The following is a 21,776-nucleotide window of genomic DNA, read 5'->3' on the forward strand; positions in this document are numbered from 1 at the left end:
TGAGAATAAAAATGAAATAATAAAAAGGCAAATTTACGCCAATTACTTTTATTATCTGATTATAAAATCTGCTCCTGATGCTCATCAACGCTAAGGAACGTACTAATTAGCTCTGATTATACATTCTTGAAAGATCATAATCCAACGTGTAGCGACAATGCGTCGTTATACCATACACTATATATATATATCTATTTTCAATTAGTGGTATAATTATGACTTATAACTTGATTCTGATCATTCAAGTGCGAGCTAATCTTGAAACGTGGTCCTGTTATGCAGAAGTATAGCTCGATACGATAGAATGGATAGATCGACGAAGCTTTTATTATAACACCGGAAAGTACTATTACACCAGACAAAGACTCCGGAATACCTGATTATTAATTCAGCTTTCAAAAATCTTGCGGTCAGCTGATCTGAAGCACTGACTTTAAAATAACCTAAATAGCGAGAACAATATCCATAGCCGTTTAAAAGAAGCCTAACGAGGTGGCCTATAGTTACTTCTTCATTCATCATCAAGAATATATATCTTTCCTATTCTATAGTGAAAATATTATTGTCATATAAAGTATAAACTGTTCCACTAATGTTTCAGGAATTGATATTTTACTGTACATCACCAGTACTGCCAATGAACTCTGACTCCCGTTTGCGAAACTCCACAGAATAACATGATGACTGTATTGTCACAGTTACATACTTTTATTATATGTTCTATGTCACCATATGTTGAACCGGGAACATACAAAATGGGATTTTTTTAAGTACTGTACCGTGTGTTCTGCATTGAACTACGACTTCCGCTCTCGATTCGCAATATTCCACAAAATGTGATGACGTCTCGTAGTCATAATTTCGATTTCAAATCTGCTGTGAAAGGCATTTCGGAAATGCTTCAGCAGGTAAAATTTGAGTGACTTTAAAGAATACTTATTCTCTAACAAATCCGCAAGCTCACATAACATTGTAAAATAATGTTAGAATATATAAGTATTGATGTGTTTTAATTTATCACACTGAGTAACTGTTTATAAAATATTCGATCCAAACTAGGCCACAAACATCAACTCAGAATTACAGTTCACAAGTGCCAAAAAATGAGATACCTATGAATTATTCAAAAGTATCAATCACAGGAAGTATCAAACCTTTATAGCTATCTAACAGCCTAATTTGCCCAAGGCTACTGATTTCCCCGCGCCAAGCTCTAATTAAAAAAAACAGTACGTGATTTTTTATATCTCATGAAAATATTGTTTTTTTGTCCACCATAGGCCATGGATGAACTTTGCATTTTCAATACGATTCATCAGTGACGAGTCATCGAAAATTATTTCAACGATTGACGTATTAGTAGCTTTCAAGAGAGTATCAACTCACGTTAACTACTGACAGCACAGAGAAATCCAGGTCGTGCTTTTGATTTCGGTGAGCTCAACTGAAGCTAAGGTATTCGCGTTATTTTTTAGTAGGCCTACTAATCCTACCTCAGAAGAATAGCTGTATAAAGTTGTTGAATGAATTCGATCGTTAATAATTTCATTCATATATTATATCAGCTTTGAATCAGTACTTTACATATCTCTTGCATTGTAATTGTTGGGTATTCACTTTCCCAATTTCATCACAGACACGTACCATTGTGTTTTGTTTTTATCATTATTTGTTCTTATCTCGTTCGTACTTCTATACCATTGTCAACGGCAGACTAATGAAATTTTTGTCTGTAGACAAGTACACATTACTACGCCGTATAAAACTTATTTTAATGTATAAAATTATATTTTCTATTACGTTGGCTTTGCAAAGAAACGAAAGATGAAATATATTTACGATCATGTATTATGATATGCTAGTAGTTGCCAAGTTTTTGCTGTCGTGTGTTAATATAAAACATCCCACTCACACCAATATGTTGCACAGACTTTCAAACCTTGTGTCCCTTGGGCTAAAATCCTTAACGCAATAGCGCATAAACGTGAGTGTGGTATATGCCTTACAAAATTACTAATTAGGTAGGCTATATCAATTACTAATATCTAGCAGTCACATATTATACTCCGTCTCATAAAAACATCCAAGGTGGATATGGAAGATTAGTGACACCAGCCAGGGTATGAAAAACATGTTTACTGGGTTCATCAGACCTTGTTTTCTCTGCCAATATTTATTGCCGTATTCAACCATATGATTGGTCATAATACGAAAGCTGAATACTGTATGAAAACAAAAGCTAAATACCGTAACAAAGGTAGCGATCTAATCATTTACGAAATCGATCGACCCATATCCACATTGCACAAAAACTTTAACATTAAACAATATATAAAACCAGCATAGATTCTGTGAAGCGGGGTCTTTGTGTGCAACACTACACATGGCTCTTATTGTGCGTTAGGGTTAGGCTATTGCTACAATGCCGTTGTCGCAAAATAACTATCGGATAACATACTGGAACCTAAGCCATCAGAGATCACCTGATACATACATTTCTTGCTTTCGTCTAGTTTCAAGACTGGTAGATAAATTTTAGCAATATCTGTTATCAATCATGAGTGCCGTACTTGCAGTATTCCTGATAAATTGACTGCCTTCTCAATGTGACATATATCTGTTCACAATTCGAGACTACATAACGATTGGGTTCAATACAGAAAAACTTGCTTTAATGTCATAGTCAAAGACGGATGTAACTGCTTAACACACTTGCATAGAATGTATTATATATATATATATTCAATTCATTACATCAGTAAGGTCTAGACTTGACACCATGACACTTCGCGCGAGAAGTGCGTTCGATTCGAACTGCCTCAAACTGCGAACAACGGCTTGCAGTTTTCAGTAACAAAGTTGAATCTATTTCTTTCTATGGTGTGAAAACGAGACTTCGGGCAGCAAGAGACGAACGGATTTATGGTTTTATACGTAATATTTGTTAGTACAGGAATTCAGTCCTAGACGGCATAAGATGTAAATGAAGGTTTACTAGGAATTTCTGAGCTTACTTTTACGCATGTCAATATACCTTTACACTTTCCCCTTCTGCGTAACATACGAGCATACCTACATAGGGTCCTTTTCTCCAGTTTGGCCACTTCACTGCTTGAATAAACAACGTGCCTAGTTGATAATATGCAACAATTAACTACAATTTTATCTCGGCTTATCAAGTCGTGTAATTCAACACCTCTTCCGCGCGCCACAGCACACTAACAGACAGATAGCATTAGCACGACACTCTGTAAGCGCAACAAAGGGTACACACCGTAACATAGTTTGAACTAGCTGTGTATGTATATGATAATATTTTCATTGCATATATCATAAATGTATATCACATATAGCATATATCCATAGCATACATGACTAATCACGTAACGGGTGATTTATTTACTGTAACCTGGCCAGTTAATCGAGTCTGCTCTCCATGCGCAGCCTAGCTCTTTGCTAAATACTTTGGCCCATACAAAATGCCCAAACAATACCCTAAAATTTATATTATACCGCTCAAGCGCTCAGTCTTTTGAAACGGATATTATCAACCACAATACAGCAGAAGGTATACTGTGTCATCTTTTCCGATATGCACCATAAATAGCTAACAAACTATCGACTGAAGAAGCATATTACAACACTGAATATATCAATTTTATTTGAGTATTTCAACCAAACAATAAATACATAGAAGTAAATATATCATTCACACTAATAACCAAATTGCGTAAGTATTTTTTGGCAGTTTTAAGTTTTTGTAATAGCGTATGTATTTATTTTCTGTTGACTCAGATTTTATTCGAAGGATCCCGAAACGTACAAAAATAGAGATTTATGTGACATGAACATTGTTAAAATTGTTTCGTCACAAGGATTATTATTGTTCCCCCACAAGACTATTGTGACCCACTCAGCAAATGATTTTTTGAGTAGTTGCATCATAATTAATGTTATAAAAACAGATAATCTGTTTTGGGGTTAGCCATCGTAAGTACTGTGAATGACATACGTTTTTCGAATGTTGAGTTTTCAGAACCGATGGATATAATCAAGTTACAAAATTGCGCTTGTCCTCAAATTATAGCCACCAATCTGCGTAAGTCACAGTGCGCCAATGTGACGTCACATGTCGGCGTCACACAAATAAATTTAAATCCGACTATACAACTCAAAATTGAACCATGTGAAATTATTTACTCTAAAATGTCTAAGTCTAGATAGCAACACAATATTATCAGCAAGGTTTTTAAGTTATTTCTCAAAACCCATAAAAAATGACTTACGCACTTTTGTTATTAGCGTGACAACGACAACGATGGTTGTGGAGAATAACAAAGTTAAAAAGAAAATGCGTTTCAATTCACAAAGTAGAACAACTTGCCATTGTATCACTAACTATCGAAGAAACAACAAAACATGAAATTCTTTTTCGATTGGATTCGTTTTAAAAATGGAATGGCTGATGCACCAACTTGCCGACTAACTCGCGAGCGCGAGTACCATCGCGAGAAGACGCTGAGAATATCACTGCTGTCGCGATGATAAGAAAGTGCGGTATGTGAGAAGAGGTTTATCAGCGTATAAGGTGAAAAATTACAACTACAAGTCATCCACTATCTGATCAAGAAAGTAAAATAAAAATAACACAATTTTTCTCGCAGATGTACGAAAAGTACAAAACAAACGAAATAGCTAATAAACTGCGTTATAACTACCAACCACAAGTAACCCCAACATCTTCATGATGATAACAATTATGTTTCTCCCAATCAGTTGTTTCGCAGCTTACAATGCTCAACTCGTTTCCCTTACACTTCGTGTCATCGAGCCATATTTTGCCCTTTCCCTGGCCATATACAAGTGGGTATGTTACATTGTTTTGCACGGGGCTCCAAAAAGTTGGAGGACCAAACCCAAGCATTCGACAAATAACCCGTGCGTCTTCCTCGTCCCAGGAATCGTTACAAATAGTTCCCCATTCTCCATTGTGAAAAATTTCAACTCGTCCTCCTCTACTCGTTCCGTTCACCAACTTAACTTTTCCTTCGTATTTAGAAACTGTCGAAATAAAAGTAGCTTGCTTGAATATAGATGTAATTAAACGACACGGATTTGACTTCATTTCATCCCTCTAAAAATAATAGAAAATAAAATGAGAGTTCAAAACTTATTATTTTTATCATGCAGCAGTGGGCATCCACCGTCTTTTTGTGATTCACATCTTTAGTAAAATTGACAAATACTTAATGTACAATTGTCTCGTAACGGATTTCACCATATTCGATTAAGAATGCAGTTGCATATTACTATGTATGACAAAATTGGGTAAAATGAACTCCGAATTATGAAAAGACTGGATTCTAATATCATTGATATATTTAGCATTCTCTTAAACTGAGTTGGTCCGCAGAATAAAAATTTCACAACGTTTTATCTTACCTAAAGTATTCATTCTGGAGTCATGATTCAAAGTTGTAGATTTTAGAATTTGAATTTCATTGTTGTATTTTATCTGCAATTCTGAGATTCAGAAAATAGAGTGAATAACTTTATTTGATTGAAATAAAAGCAATTTAAACTAATATGGCTGTAATTACACTCCAACTAATATTTTCTTACAAAAAATAATAACCTGAAAATTAGCGCATTCATGTGTGAATAAACGATCTGACTGAAGACCGAATAATTCGATTTACGAATATGGAACCATGTGGAAAATTACTTAATTTTTATATGATTCGATGTAGTATTCTAAAACAGTATTTTCATCTCCTTATTTTGAGTAAAACTTTTGATATAATATGACACTTTATTTAGCGAGGAATTATTGGACAAAATATGCATGATTCGAAATTTACACATCCGTTCCCAGCGTTTAAATTATAAATAACTATTCAACTAACCAGTAAATTCGTTTCTAAAATTACGAAGCTTTTCTTCGAATTTGCTTTCTTGCTGTTGAAGTTTATTTTCCAAGGCCTTTATTTCTTGCAACAGAAGTAAGAGATTTAGTATTTTAAAAGATAGAAAATTTGAAAGAAGACTATAATAAGACAACAAGGAGATGAGCCGACGTAATAATCAAAATAAGAACAGTCATTTAAAGAGGAGATTTAATATTGCAAAGGAATAAAAACTGAAGAAAAATCAAAAAAATAAAATATAGAAAGCCAGAAATAGAGAAACAGAACAACTTAATTAAAAAAGGAGAAAAGAAGTACTTAAAATTACAAACCATTTTCTCTAGCTATGATGGTCGTATCCTGGATAGATATCGTTTTATTCATGCCTACAATTTCTGTAAAATGAGGTAATGTTATAAACCATATGAGAAAATGCATCGTCAAAATGGGCCATTACAAAACTCTGAAGGAAAATTCAACAATCGTCAAATTTCTGTACTTGATAAAATATCTTAACCACAACGAAGTGATCTACCAGAAGTTTCATTTTGAGTTCGATTTTCACATATATTTGTGACCTAAAAATACTTTCGAGCGCAAAATGTCCTTATTATTCATTGGTGAAGGGCTAACTCAAGTGACACTTTTCAAGAAAGGTGAAAGCTATTTTATGATAGCACATCAGTATTGAGAACTTGTTACATCTATGTTTTATCGAATGTCCAATTTCATTGTTTCAGTTTTCAGTCATTAGTTATATTTCAATAGTGATTTATAAAATTTCATACGATAGCCTTTTGCAAACAACTCTTCATACGAAAAAGAATTTATGATAGTGTGATATATATAAATACTAATTAAAAAATGCCTTCATAGTTCGATTCATGCTTTTCAAATCATTTATATATATTGAATTTATGCTTGTTCACACCTATTTTCAAATCTTCAATTGTTGCATTTTGTTGAATGTTTGTTTCATTCATTCCATCAATGAGAACTTGTTGCCAGAACATAGTGCTGTTTAAAAGAAGAACTTCGCCGCTCAGTCGAAAACTTTCTAAAAATATAAAATATTTTAATAGAAATAAAATTTTCTTAAGAAAATCTTATATGCAGTAATATTATATATTAATACTTCCGTGATTTATATATATATAAAAAAAGATATTTTACACCGTCCCTATAGTTGATTAATTTTTGTAAAATGGGGTAATGTGATAAAACTATTTTAAAAAATGCATCGTTAAAATAGGCCATTGCAAAACTAGTAAAGAAAGATTCAACATTCGTTAAACAAGCGATCCATCAGAAGTTTAATTTTGAGTTTGATTTTTACATATATTTGTGACCTAAAAAAATGCTTTTGAGCACAACATGTTCTCGTCAGTCATTGGTGAAGGGCTGACCTAAAGCACACCAGTTGGGACTAAACACGAGAGGTTGAGGAAAGTTTCCCCAATATGATAGCATATCAGTTTTAAAAACCTAACACGTCTATGATTTATCAAATGTCATATTTTATTGTTTCAGTTTTCGGTCATTATTCATATTGCAATAGTATTTTATATAAACGTTTATAATCGATAGTTTAGGGCCTCGGCTATTACCCTATTTCAAACAACTCAGCATAAGAAACAAAATTTCTAGCAGTCAAATATCTATAAATGATGGGCGGCGGATGGCTTTATAACCCGATATTGATGCTATTCAAATCCTTTATATACATTTAATTTATGCCTGTTCTTACCTAATTTTAAATCTTCAATTGTTACATTATGTTGAATGAGTGTTTCATTCATTTCATCAATGAGAACTTGTTGCCAGATTATAGTGTTGTTTAAAATAAGAACTTCGCCGCTCAGTCGAAAAGTTTCTAAAAATCAATAATCATAAAATATTTTAACAGAGATAAAAAAAATTTGAGCAAATCCTAAAGTAAATTATATATTAATACTTCCGTGATTTATATATATATAGAAATGATATCTTACACCGTCCCTTTGTTTATTGCACATGACGGTGCATGGAGTCGTATTTTTGTATGTAACGTTTTTTTATGTAATATTATTTTAATGATACAATGTTCGACTTTTTTCTCCTCTGTATTAATTAACTGTTAGGGTGTCGCTGCTCGTTAACCGGCGCTCGTTTTTAGCGCTTCCCTTCATCCTTAAATGCCATTTTTACGCTTTTCTTTATATTTCTTGTACAAAGTGTATTTTAGTATGGTGAAAAATGAATTAATGATTACTGAATTTACCATTTTGAAGATTGTCAGTAATAGTTGTATTAGCAATTCCTTGCAAGCCTCTTTCTCCCTGGATTCCCTTTATTCCACGAGGTCCACGGTATCCTCGTGGTCCGTATTCGTAAATTTTAGTGGAACCATTTTTCTAAAAGTGAAATAAAACTTAGTTCATTGTCGAGTACCAAAAATAAAATTAGTCCCAAAGTCGAATAGTAACCATATCGAATATAGTTTCCTACTCCAGATTTTTTTTACATCAGATTGCAACCGAGTAGAGTAGTTAAGTATTGAAAAAGTGCACTTACTGAAACATGCAATTTACACTTTGGACGAGGGAAAATCTGTTGCCATTGTGGTGTTGCTACTTCGTTATCAGCACAGTAGACAGGTGCAAAGCATTTCTTACCTAAATCAGAACATTTTGCCGGTTTGATTCAATATTTAATTTAATGGAATATTCACGGCGCTATATAAATTTAAAAAACGATGTTGGTCACGAAATTCTGACATCAATGTCATTGAAATTTCAGGCAAACGTTGAAAGAATCGTACACATGTAATGTAAAGGTACAACCGGATGTCATATAAAAGTGTGCCCGTGGAATAAATAACACAAATTTTTAAATGAAATATCCGGTTCCATAGGTTTTGAAAAAAATCACTATCGCTGAAACAAGAGAGCGATGATCAAATATTTGGACTCGAAGGCCAACCAGTACGGTTACCGCAATGTTCACGACTTCGCCTGATCACCAGATCGCGAACGCACATCCGACACACAGTGCGCAATTCATTAAGTTTGATGACGTCATCGCACACAAAATTAAATGCCTACAGAAATTTTTGAATAAATAAAAGTAATAGCACTCTAGTGAAAAACACAATCTTTAACCACTAGAAATTGATTAAATCAAAGCAATTGGTCCAGTAGTTAAATGAGAAAACCGATTTTTTTGCAACAACAACAATAAAAGGAATTCTAGCAACAGCAACATAATAGCAAAACGATCCATTTGTACATTTCGTGTACAATGAGCACAAGTTAAAAAGAAAAGATGGCTGATTAAAACACAATGATGTTGACCATTAAATACATAGCAATCGAACTAATAAATACAATTGCTTTATTTGATTCCTGAACTTTCAGCGTTTTCCATACCCCCAACAACAAGAACAACAACAATTTAGCGAAGCCTTCCATAGGTCCAGTTCAAATATCATTGAAAGTTTAGCAATTGAATCAAAATACTCGTAAAGGCGTAATAAAATAATTATAGTCAAATAACTATTCAAGAAATCTAACAATTTGAAATCGAGTAAATTACCGAAATACTGAGTCATGCATTCGAGATTTCAAATGTGACATGAAATATAGTGTAGATTTAGCACATATATAGTTATTAATAATATCTCTCACCTTGGGATTCGGTAGAAACTCTAATTGCGAGAACCAAACATATCAACAACTTCACATACATAGTAAACGCTTTGAAAAACTTGAAGTCGCAGAAGAAAATTTTATTAGAACCTTTATTATCGACCATTCTATATCAAGTGAACTTACGATGTCAGTTTGTGAGTAGTTATAGTATAACGAGATCTGACTCATGATCCGTGTGCCGTCGATGTTCCGTTTTCACTTTATCTAATTTTCAATTTCTCCTATATAATATATAATGATTGCGTTATTTCATGATCTTGTTATTTCCTGGTAGATACATACAACAACGAAATACCAAAAATTGAAGTCTCGAAAATTCAGGATTTTGAGTTGCAAATTTTTCATAGCATCGGGGCAATCAATATTGGGTAAAAATTTTTAAAGTCAATTGTCAGCAGTTTGGGACAATATGAATTTCATTTCCTTATCGGCAGTTTACATTGGGAGCCATGTAATATCTTCAATCGTATCGCCGGTATTCAAATGCATGTGAAAATAGAAATTTGGCATAGAGAGAAATATTTCCTGATGTGGTTGACACTCCGAGCGCCAGCTCATTCACCTGATTAGTTTAAATTGGATAGAAATATTTTTGAACTATGTGTAATAGTAGAGAAAAAATCTAAAAAATATTTATTCATCAACCCAAATTTCATTATATAAAAAAGTAGTTCTTTATTTATACGTGTGAAACTTCTATTCTTATATTTGGGAGTAAATTTATTATATGAAATAGTTGTAATGTAGAATTTTTTTCATATACATCTGTTTCATATGCAAAAAAATATTTTACCAAAACGCGATGAGGCTATAGCATGTATATTTTGAACGATATTGTTGACTGCGCCGAACATTATCGGATAATTGAACAGGGTTTTGTGACTTTAGTCATTCTTGTCACGCGTTCAGGAAAATTTTATCGACTACTTCCTGCTACCAAATTGCGACTACGTGACGAAAATTGAAAACCCTAATTAACTTAGACATGGATCTCTAGAACAATGAACTAGACATGAAAACGATGAGTTTCGAAAGGTCTAATCATCATTAGTGATGCATGGTAGCATCAGCTTCCCGTTAGACTTTTTTTTGTGAATACTGACGCTCCAGAATGAGTCTTCAAAATTCCGATTTCTTTTATCCGCTGACTTAAGATTTTATATGACGTTCCCTACTGTCAAATTCAAAACTGTGCGCTATTGTCAAAGTAAAATGTTATCAAACAAGCGTTACCATAACCACACAAAACAAGATAACATAGGAACCCCCAAAAATCTAATTGGGGTCGCCATAATCATAGCAGCGGCATTTTACGTGTTTATGTCGACGTGTAATATAAGTTGAAATTACTAATTCCTGAAAAACTGAATATATCCCTCGTGTCTTTTGCATTGCAAAATAAATCTTAGTCGAATTCTACATATGACTATCCATGTTGCATATTTGAAAAAGTAATAAAATTTTGAAAGTTACGTTCCACCAGTGGTGTAGCTGTGCAAAATGGTGCTTACGCCAAGGTCCAAATTGCGCTGTAAATACCTACTTTTTCAATAAATTCATAAAATGAAGGTTAAGTGGGTAATGGAAACAACTGTGGTCTTTTGGTTGCACAGCCAAGAAATTTTTCGAATTCAGTTTTGGCTTCACGCGTCGTCCTATACTCAAAAACGCTGATTTACAAAAAAAACTGTTCCAATTCATTGAAACTAAGAAGTATGAAGAAATTGGTTTCAGGTGTTGATCTATAATAACTGCTGGTATGTGGGATAAGATGGCTCTACCTGCGTGTCCGTACACCCGTGTTATTCAACACACGTTGACAGAGTGAAACCCCGATCTGCACTTTTTCAGAGGTCAATAAGCACGCAATGTATTGTAATGTTAAATGGTCGTATATTGTAAAGTTGCACAATCGAATTGAATCCAAATACAGATATATTAAAATATACACTTGAACCTTTTAATACAGTTATATGGTCGAATCCAAGCAGTATGTCTGTAACATGGAAAATCCTATTTCAACTCTCGGAAATAAAACAGTCGATACAAAGAAAACTAAGGCCTATTTCATTAAATGTACATACTATTAACACAACGGGGTTAAATGACATTAAAGTCCATAGTTACATTCTACATTCCTCACACTGGCATCATCATTAGTAACGCAGTTGAATAAAAATATACGGGTTTTGCCAGTAGCTTGGGTCATTCATCCCATGACACTGGTACGCCACCAATTTTTCGACAACTCGTTTTTTGGTTTGGTTTTCACATTTCAATTCAATTCTGTAATTTAGTTAAATAAAGCTTTTTATAGTTTTATGACATCACAATGAAACTAAAAATAAGCAAAATTTATATAAATAAAATTCATAGGCTGCGTTGCCTGGAAAATCAAATGTAGGCTAACGAACCATGTAATTAGGCATTCATACTTTATACCAGACATAGTTTTTTATGGATTAGAAGGAGGTACGTAGCAGACATACTGAAGTTGAACAAGTTAAATTGATGTCAATTTATATATCTTGGCATCTAAACTTTAGTCCGGTTACTTCAATTCAACTTTTTACATATCAATAGTTCGTCATGAATTATTTGGTTTTGACAAAAGGCATACTATTCAGCCCAATTGCACCAGTCCTCCTGAGACTGATGTGCCATACATGGGCAAAATAACTGTAACAAAATTAGAGTTTTTATACAGCAGTGATTATGTCAGTAAAGCAACGAAATGTCAAAAAGTGATGGGGTTTGAAAGTTAGAGAATTACTCATCCAATGTGTGCTTTACAAAAAATGATCAAAACGACTTCACCAAGACTATGAATATTGATAATTATATCGTTCGATTGTTTGCTTGAAATGTGAAGGAGCCTCCGGCATCAAACATTCATAACTTCCCCTATCTGTTCTCAGAAGCCACAAGTGACAGAGTCGCATTATCGGCAGCAACAAGACGGAGACCAAATGTCGCAAATGAGAAGAACCGAATTGTAATAAAAATCAGACTTTTTGCGTAAAGTTTCGTCAATTATAAAATCATGATATACTTTTAGTGATTTTTCAAATATGCAAGATTTTTAGAACGACCTATACAAGAATTCAATAACAAGTTGACCAATGATTAAAAACAGAGACTTCATTTAAAAAAAAGATACAATGACAAAACCGTTTTAATGCGCGTTATCAAAAGTCATTGTTTTGAGTTTGTCTGATATTAAAGTCGGGTATAGAGCCAAATTTTAGTCGAACCAAAGCAAGAGTCTGATAAAACTTTTCTCAGACTCTAGATCTGACATAAGCAAACTACGGCCCGCGGGACAAATCCGACGCGTTGGGTAATTCAATCTGGCCCGCCTGATGCTGCCGTAACCAAACTAAAACTAAATTTCGATGTTTTAGCTAACAAAAAGAGCTCGCTAAATTGTAACACTGTAAATAATGTTTATAAAATGTAACATTATACGTTACACTTACATGGCCCGCCAGTGTAGATGAACAAATTTTTTGACTCCTGGTCCAAAAACCTTGCCTACCACTGCTCTAGATCCCGTCCATACATCACTTTATTCGGAAGTGAAAAATATTCGACAATTCCGCATTATTGAAATATTATGTATAAGTGTTATAGCATTAATGTTTAAAAATATTTTTCTGCAATATTTTTCGTTTCATTTAAAATCTCTCATCAAATTCTTAATTGTGTGACTTGTTTTTATTTTAAACTTACAACTATCCAGTATTCTTGAGTAGGTCATGGATATAGCAGGGACGCTATACATCACAAAACTAAGCAAATTACTGTACGGGCAGAAAGAGCTCAATAATGACATCGTGCGACATGAATATATCATTTATATTGGTGTTAAAATATCATATTACCCTATGGAACCCGAAAATTTAATGCACGTTCCATTGCATCCAACGTTTCCAAACAATGGCATATGCAGTTACGTTATATGCATACCTTGTTATATATTTATTTCCGATAGATACTCAATTCCTGTTTCCTGCTAATCAATCAATACAAGTGTCGCAACCAGTGTTGGTTTATCGCACCTTTTTCATCCTGAAATGCTATATTTACGATTCATAAGTCTGACGTTAAACCAACGTTCCATTTAATACCAAACTTGGGCATAAGATGTAACTAGAGGTTTACTAGTAATTGCTGAGCTTATCTTTACGTATGTACGCAATATACCCTACTCTATTCCCTTCTGCGTAACATACAAGCATACCTAAATAAGTTCCTTTCCGCGAGTTGGACACTCAACTGCTTGAATCAACAATGTTCCCGGTTGATAACATGTAACAATCAACTTCAGTTTTGTCTCGGCTTACCACGTCGTGCAATATAGGGGTGTCAAACTTGCGGCCCCGGGCAGCATGCAGCCTCAGAGAACGTCCAATGAGGTCCTCGAACGATTAATAATAATTATAACATTTTGTGAGTTTTTTATTTATCTAAATATAATACATTTTTCAAATCTTTCAAAATGAAATTGATTATTCACGACAATTTACAGAAAGTAGTTTTGTGAAATTACAATTTTTTGTTCACATTTTGACCCAATTATTAATACATCTCGCGCTAGCAACGAAATACTTGAAGAAAATAAATGCAACGCAAAGTACATGAAGAAGGTGGTGAAAAATGGGTTTTGCAATATTTCTGCATTTTCAAATGATGCAAATTAATCGATTATCATGTGACCTCATTAATTAATCATTTCAGCCTGATATTGGTAAGCTGGTGGCCCAAAAGAGATGCCAAACGCCAGAAAAAATGTAGTAAAAAAACATTGAGTTTACTTTGTATTTTTGTGAATTTTAGGCCTCTCTATTTAGATTAAGCTATTTTAGAGTATATATGTATTATTTTCTTCCTGTCAAAAGTTTGTTCAAAATATTTTGGACAGTTGTACATAAAATTTTATGATCTTTTGTAATAAATACAGTAAATTGCAAATATAGTGGAATGCAAGAAATTAATATGTAAATGTCATTTAAAATTTAAAAAAATAACAAAATTTTCTTCAGCTGTGATTGCATCACAATATATGTCACAAACTACACCTTTCTAAAATATGCGCTAGGTATACCAAGTGGTGGGGTTCAGCCGGTTCGCACCACTGGGTATACCTCATCAAAATGTATTAAAAACTGTTTGCGGCTTTTGGCACTATTCCCAAAATGCAATGCCGCTCCCGAAAACCCACGAGTTTGACACCCTTAGTGTCACTTTTATTTTTGCGCGTAGGATGGGTTTTGAATGACTAAGGTCTATTCAGGCTATACTTCCGCGCGCCACAGCACTTAAATAGAAAGATAACAGAGCGCTTGGTAAGCGCAACAAAGTAACAAATTGGGTGGTTTATTTACTGTCATCGGGCCCCTTAATCGAGCCATAATTATTTGGCTTTTCATACGCAGCCGAACATTTTTGTTAAATACTTCAGGCCATACAGAATGCCCTAGCAATACCATAATATTTGTATCATACAGCTCAGACGCGCAGTCTTTTGAAACGGATATTATCAACCACATTACAGCAGAACGTATACTGTATCATCTTTTCCGATATGCACCATAAAAAGATAACAGACTATCAACTGATGAAGCACATCACAACACTATGTCAATTTTGTATTTCAACCAATCAATCAATATTTAGAAGTAAATATATCGTCACGCTAATAACAAAATAAGTCACTCTTTGACGGTTTTGGATTTTTGTAGCATAGTTATTTGTGTAAAGCTGCGCACCTGTCAGATTTTATCCAAAGATTCCGAAGTGCATAAAAGGAGAGATTTATGTAACATACACAATGTTGTACAATGTTGCAATTGTTATTGCGGCGTCAAATGTCGAAATAAACTTCGGCGAAGCATTTTTTGAGTTTTTGCATCATAGATTCTAGCTTAGCTGTTTTAAATTTGAACTTACATTATTGAATAAGAACTTGGAGACTTGTGAAGATCCTTTTCTGAGTCCAATTTATATTGTTTGGAATTTATTTATAGATGCATCATTATTTTATTCTTTATATTTATTATTTATGGAAAGTCGTGTTTTCGTTTGGTGTGCAGAGCAAGTCATATTGGTAAAATATATATATATTCAAAAAATTAAAAAATAATTTTTAAAAACAGATATCCTGTTTTGGGATTGGACATCGGAAATACTGCAAATTCCATACATTTTTTCGAATGTTTGGTTTTCAGTACTGATGGATATAGCAGAGTTAAAAAATGCCTGTGTTCATAAGTCCAAGGCAAATTTCTGCGTAAGAAGCTGTGTGCCATTATGACGTCACATATTGGCATCATACAAATAAATTTAAATCCGATTACAACAAAAAACTGAACGATGTGGATTGTTTTACTCTTAATGGCGGGTCGGCGGGACTATATCTTCAGAATTCTTTTTTCTGTTTTTCTCAAAACCGATAAAAATGGCTTTTAAATTTCTGTTATTAGGGCAGCGATATGGTGTTAATATTAATATATTACAACGGTGACCACGGTGAACAGTAAAGTTAAAAATAAAATGTGTTCCAATTCAGAAAGTATAACAACTGGCTATTGTATCACTAACTATCAAAGAAAAAACATATGAAATTCTTTTTCTATTGGATTCGCATTTAAAATGAACTGGCTGATGCTCTAAGTTAGCTTATTGCCGACTAACTGTTACAAATACCATCGCGCGAAGACGCTGTGAATATCACTGCTGTCGCGTTGATAAGAAAGTGCGGGATATGAGAAGAGGTTTATCAGCGTATAAGGTGAAAAATTACATTTTATTGAAGAGAACAAGTATCTACTATCTGAATGAAAGTGAAATAAATTTTTTTTTTATAGATACGAAAAATATAAACAGGCCAAATAGCTAATAAACTGTGTTATAGCTGTCATTTACAAGAAACCGCAGCATCTTCATTATGACCACAATTATGTTTATTCCAATCACCTCTTTGGCAGCTTATATTGCTCAACTCGTTTTCCGTGCATTGTATGTCATCGAGCCATATTTTTTCCTTTCCCTGGCCATATACTAGTGGGTATGTTACATTGTTGTCATCCGTCCAGTAAATGGGAGGACCAAACTCAAGCATTCGACAAATAACCCGTGCGTCTTTCTCGTCCCAGCCATCGTCACAAATAGTTCCCCATTCTCCATTGTGCAAAATTTCAACTCGTCCTCCTTTACCCGTTCCGTTCGCCAACCTAACTTTTCCTTTGTAATCAGGACCTGTCGAAATAAAAGTAGCTTGAATGAGTATAGATGTAATTAAACGACATGGATTTGACTACATTTCATCCCTCAAAAAATAATAGAATATAAAATGAGAGTTCAAAACTTATTATTTTCATTATGCAAAAGTGGGCATCCACCGTCTCTTTGTGGTCCACATCTTTAGTAAAATTGCCAAACACAATGCAGATGTATATTACTCTGTATGACAAAATTGGGTAAAATGAACCCGAATTATGAGAGGAATGTATTCTAATAACATTAAAATGTTTACCATTCTCTAAAATTGAGTTGTTCCGCAGATTAAAAATTTCCTAATGTTTTATCTTACCTAAATTATTTATCCTGGTGTCTTGATTCGAATTTATAGATTTTAGACTTTGGATTTCATTGTTGGATATTTTTTGTGATTCTGAGATTCAGTAAATAGAGTATGATTTTATAGGTTTGAAATAAAACAATTTAAACTAATGTGGCTGTAATTACACAACAAGTAATATTTTCTTACAAAAAGAATAATCCGAAAATTAGCGCATTAAAGTGTGAAGAAACGACCTGACTGAAGACGGAAAAATTTAATTCATATATATCGAACCATGTGAAAATTCACACAATTTTTGATGATTCGATGTAGTATTATAGAACATTATTTTCATCTCCTTATTTTGAGTAAAACTTTTGAAAAAGTATGACATTCTGTATCACGTTTATATTAGCGAGGAATTGGACAAGATATTGCACGATTCGAAATTTACACATCCATCCTAGCGTTTAAATTATACATAACTATTCAACTAACCAGTAAATTCATTTCTGAAATTACGAAGTTTTTCTTCGAACTTGCTTTCTTGTTGTTGAAGTTTTTTTTCCAAGGCTTTTATTTCTTGAAAGGGAAATAAGATATTTATTATAATAAAAGAAAAAAATATAAAAAGAAGAATAGAATTAGAAAACAATAAAAACAGACGACATAATAATCAAAATGAGAGCAGTCATTCAAAGAGGAGATTTAAATTCTGTAAAGGAATAAATACTGAAGAAAAGTCATATGCAAAAAAGTAAATATAGAATAAATAAAGCTAGAAATAGAAAAACAGTAAAACATATTTGAAAAAGCAGGAAACAAGTACTTAAAATTACGAACCTTTTACTCATTTAATTTATGCCTGTTCTCACCTATTTTCAAATCCTCAACAGTTACATTGTGTTGAATGATTGTTTCATTCATTTCATCAATGAGAACTTCTTGCCAGATTATAGTGTTGTTTAAATGAAGAACTTCGCCACTCAGTCGAAAAAATTCTAAAAATCAATAAATATAAAATATTTCAACATAGATAAAAATTTTCTTGAGCAAATCTTAAAATAAATTATATATTAATACTTCCGTGATTTATATATACCGTAGTATATAAATGATATCTTACACCGTCCCTTTGTTTATTGTACATGACGGTGCATGGAGTCGTAACGTTTTTTATGGAATATTATTTTAATGATACAATGTTCGACTTTTTTCTCCTCTGTATTAATTAACTGTTAGGGTGTCGCTGCTTGTTAACCGCCGCTCGTTTTTAGGGTTTCCCTTCGCCCTGAAATGCCATTTTTACGCTCTTTTTATATTTTTTGTACAAAGTGTATTTTTAGTATAGTGAAAAAATGAACTAATGATTACTGAATTTACCATTTTGAAGATTGTCAGTAATAGTTGTATTAGCAATTCCTTGCAAGCCTCTTTCTCCCTGGATTCTCTTTATTCCACGAGGTCCACGGTATCCTCGTGGTCCGTATTCGTATATTTTAGTGGAACCATTGTTCGAAAAGGGAAATAAAACTTGTTCATTGTCGAGTATCAAAAATAAAATTAGTACCAAAGTCGAATAGTAACCATATCGAATATAGTTTCCTACTCCAGATTTTTTTTACATCAGATTGCAACCGAGTAGAGTAGTTAAGTATCAAAAAAGTGCCCTTACTGAAACATGCAATTTACACTTTGGACGAGGGAAAATCTGTTGCCATTGTGGTGTTGCTACTTCGTTATCAGCACAGTAGACAGGTGCAAAGCATTTCTTACCCAAATCAGAACATTTTGTCGGTTTGATTCAATATTTAATTTAATGGAGTATTCACAGCCTTACATAAATTAAAAAGAAACGATGTTCTGCCATCAATGTCATTGAAATTTCAGGCAAACTTCGAAAGAATCGTACACATATAATGTGAAGGTACAGCCGGATGTCATATAAAAGTGTGCCCATGGAATGAAAAACGCAAATTTTTAGTGGATCTATCCGGTTTCATAGGATTTGAAATATTAAATATCGCTGAAACAAGTGAGCGATGACCAAATATATGGACTCTAAGGCTAGCCGGATCCGCAGTGTTCACGACTTTGGCTTATCACCAGATCGCGAACGAGTAACCGACACATGGTGCGCATTTTTTCAATTTTGATGACGTCATGGCACACACAAGCATAACGAATTCCTTGGAATCCGCTGAAATTTTTAAAAAGAAATTAGAAGGCAATTCGTTCATAACAACAACAATAAAAAGAATTTTAACAAGAACAAAAACCAAAACGATACATATGTGCATTTCGTGTTCAACAATCACGAATTAAAAAAACATGTCTAGTTGTGGTTAATTAATTATGTTGGTGACTCTTAAATCCATAGCAATCGGGCTAAAAAATACAATTGCTTTCTTTAATTTCTGAAACTTTGAAAGCGTTTGTTCCTACCCCCAACAACAAAAACAGTAACAACAATTTAGCGAAGTTTTTCATAGGCCCAAATTGTGTCCAATGAAATGAAAAATTCAGCATAGAAATCGAGATACTCGTAATAGCGTAATAAAATTCAGAATAATATAAATTAAATGAATATTCAAGAAATCTAGCAATTTGAAATCGAGAAAATATTACGAAATATAGAATTATTCATTCGGGATTTTAAATGTGACTTTTGAAATTTGGCTTAAATTTTACACATATATAGTTATCAAAAATATCCCTCACCTTGGGATTCGGTAGCAACTCTAATTGCGAGAACCAAACATATCAACAACTTCGTATACATGGTAAACTGTTTGGAAAACTTGAAATAAAAAGAAAGATTGTTTTAAGAACCTCTATTATCGACCATTCTATATCAAGTAAACTTACGATGTCAATTTGTGTGTAGTTATAGTATAACGAGATCTGACTCACGATTCGTGTGCCGTCGATGTTCCGTTTTCACTTTATACATTTTTCAATTTCTCCTATATAATATAAAGCGAATGCATTATACCATGACCTTGTTATTTCCAGGTAGATACGTATAACAACGAAATACCAAGAATTAGAGTCATTTAGAGAATTTTGATTTGCAATTTCTTCAGAGCACCAGGACAATCCATATTGGCAAAAATCATTTAAAGTCAATTGTTAGCAGTTTAAAATATTGTGATTTTATTTTGTTGATTGGTATGTTGTTTTTCGAAACCAGGAAATATTTTCAATAGTCTTAACAGTATTCAAATGCATGTGAAAATGCAAATTTGGCATAGAGAGAAATATTTCTTAATGTGGTTGACGCTCCGAGGACTGGCTCATCCTCCCGATTAATTGAAACTGGAGAGAAATCTTTCCAAACCAATATCTTTAAACTATGTGTAAAATCAGAGAAGATAATCTGAAAATATCTATTCATCAACCCAAATTTCATGGTATAAAAGTAATTCTTTTTTCTTCATAAGATGCTTTTCTTTTCACATTTTTCAGCTTGAGGCTACAGCCACTAGTGCGTATGAAGCTACTGTTCTTATATTTGAGTGTAAATGTATTATATGAAATAGTTGTAATGTAGAATTTATTTCATAAATATGTTATTTGTTTCATATGCAAAAATGGTATTTTACCAAATATATTTTACATATTCCGAACATTATCGGATAATTGAACTGGGTTTTGTGACTTTAGTCATTCTTGTCACGCGTTCAGGAAAATATTATCGACTATTTCCTGCTACTAAATTGTGACTACGTGACGACAATTGAACACCCTAATTAACTTAGACATGGGTCTCTATAGAACAATGGACTATACATGAAAAAGATGAGTTTCGAAAGGTCGAATCATCATATGTGATGCATGGTAGCATCAGCTTCCCGCTAGACTTTATTTTGTGAATACTGACGCTCCAGAATGAGTCTTCAAAATTTCCATTTCTTTTATCCGCTGACTTAAGATTTATGACGTTCCCTACTGTCAAATTCGAAACTGTGCGCTATTGTCAATGTAAAATATTATCAAACAAGCGTTACCATAGCCACGTAAAACAAGATAGCTCTTTATGTTTTACTACAGTAACATAGGAACCCAAATAAAATCTGATTGGGGTCGCCATAATCATAGCAGCGGCAGTTTACTTGTTTATGTCGCCGTGTAATAACGGTTGAAATTACTTATTCATGAAAAACTGAATATATCCCTCGTGTCTTTTACATCGCAAAATAAATCTTAGTTAAATTCTACGTATGACTACCCATGATACGTACTTGGAAAAGTAATACAATTTTTAAAGTTACGTTCCACCAGGGGTGTAGCTGTGCAAAATGGTGTGCTTACGTCAAAGTCCAAATTCCGCTGTAAATACATACTTTTTCAATAAATTCATAAAATGAAGGTTAAGTGAGTAATGAAAACAACTGTGGTATTTTGATTGCACATCCAAAAAAATTTTCGAATTCAGTTTTGGCTTCACGCGTCGTCCTATACTCGAAAACGCTGATTCACAAAAAAAAAACTGTTCCAATTCATTGAAACTAAGAAGTATGAAGAAATTGGTTTCAGATGTTGATCTATAATAACTGCTGGTATATGGGGTAAGATTGGCCCCATCAGCGTGTCCGCACTCCCGTGTTATTCAAC

At 33.4% G+C, this 21,776-nt stretch overlaps 1 protein-coding gene across 1 annotated transcript; it reads right to left on the reverse strand.

Annotated features, from left to right (window-relative positions):
* Positions 1 to 3,496: 3,496 nt before the first annotated feature.
* Positions 3,497 to 20,002, reverse strand: LOC120333043 (scavenger receptor cysteine-rich type 1 protein M130-like). The gene is made up of 16 exons (XM_078119450.1): positions 19,879 to 20,002; positions 18,835 to 18,933; positions 18,543 to 18,675; positions 18,035 to 18,160; positions 17,658 to 17,741; positions 17,190 to 17,270; positions 16,519 to 16,840; positions 9,572 to 9,699; positions 8,460 to 8,560; positions 8,167 to 8,299; positions 7,654 to 7,779; positions 6,838 to 6,963; positions 6,239 to 6,301; positions 5,907 to 5,990; positions 5,443 to 5,523; positions 3,497 to 5,061 (listed from the first exon to the last, which is right to left on the reverse strand). Exons 1-16 carry the CDS (start codon positions 19,939 to 19,941, stop codon positions 4,715 to 4,717), a joined length of 2,097 nt encoding a protein of 698 aa, XP_077975576.1. The 5' UTR covers positions 19,942 to 20,002; the 3' UTR covers positions 3,497 to 4,714.
* Positions 20,003 to 21,776: the final 1,774 nt, after the last annotated feature.

This window comes from Styela clava, chromosome 13 (assembly GCF_964204865.1).
Source record: "Styela clava chromosome 13, kaStyClav1.hap1.2, whole genome shotgun sequence".
NCBI classification, from domain to species: Eukaryota; Metazoa; Chordata; class Ascidiacea; order Stolidobranchia; family Styelidae; genus Styela; species Styela clava.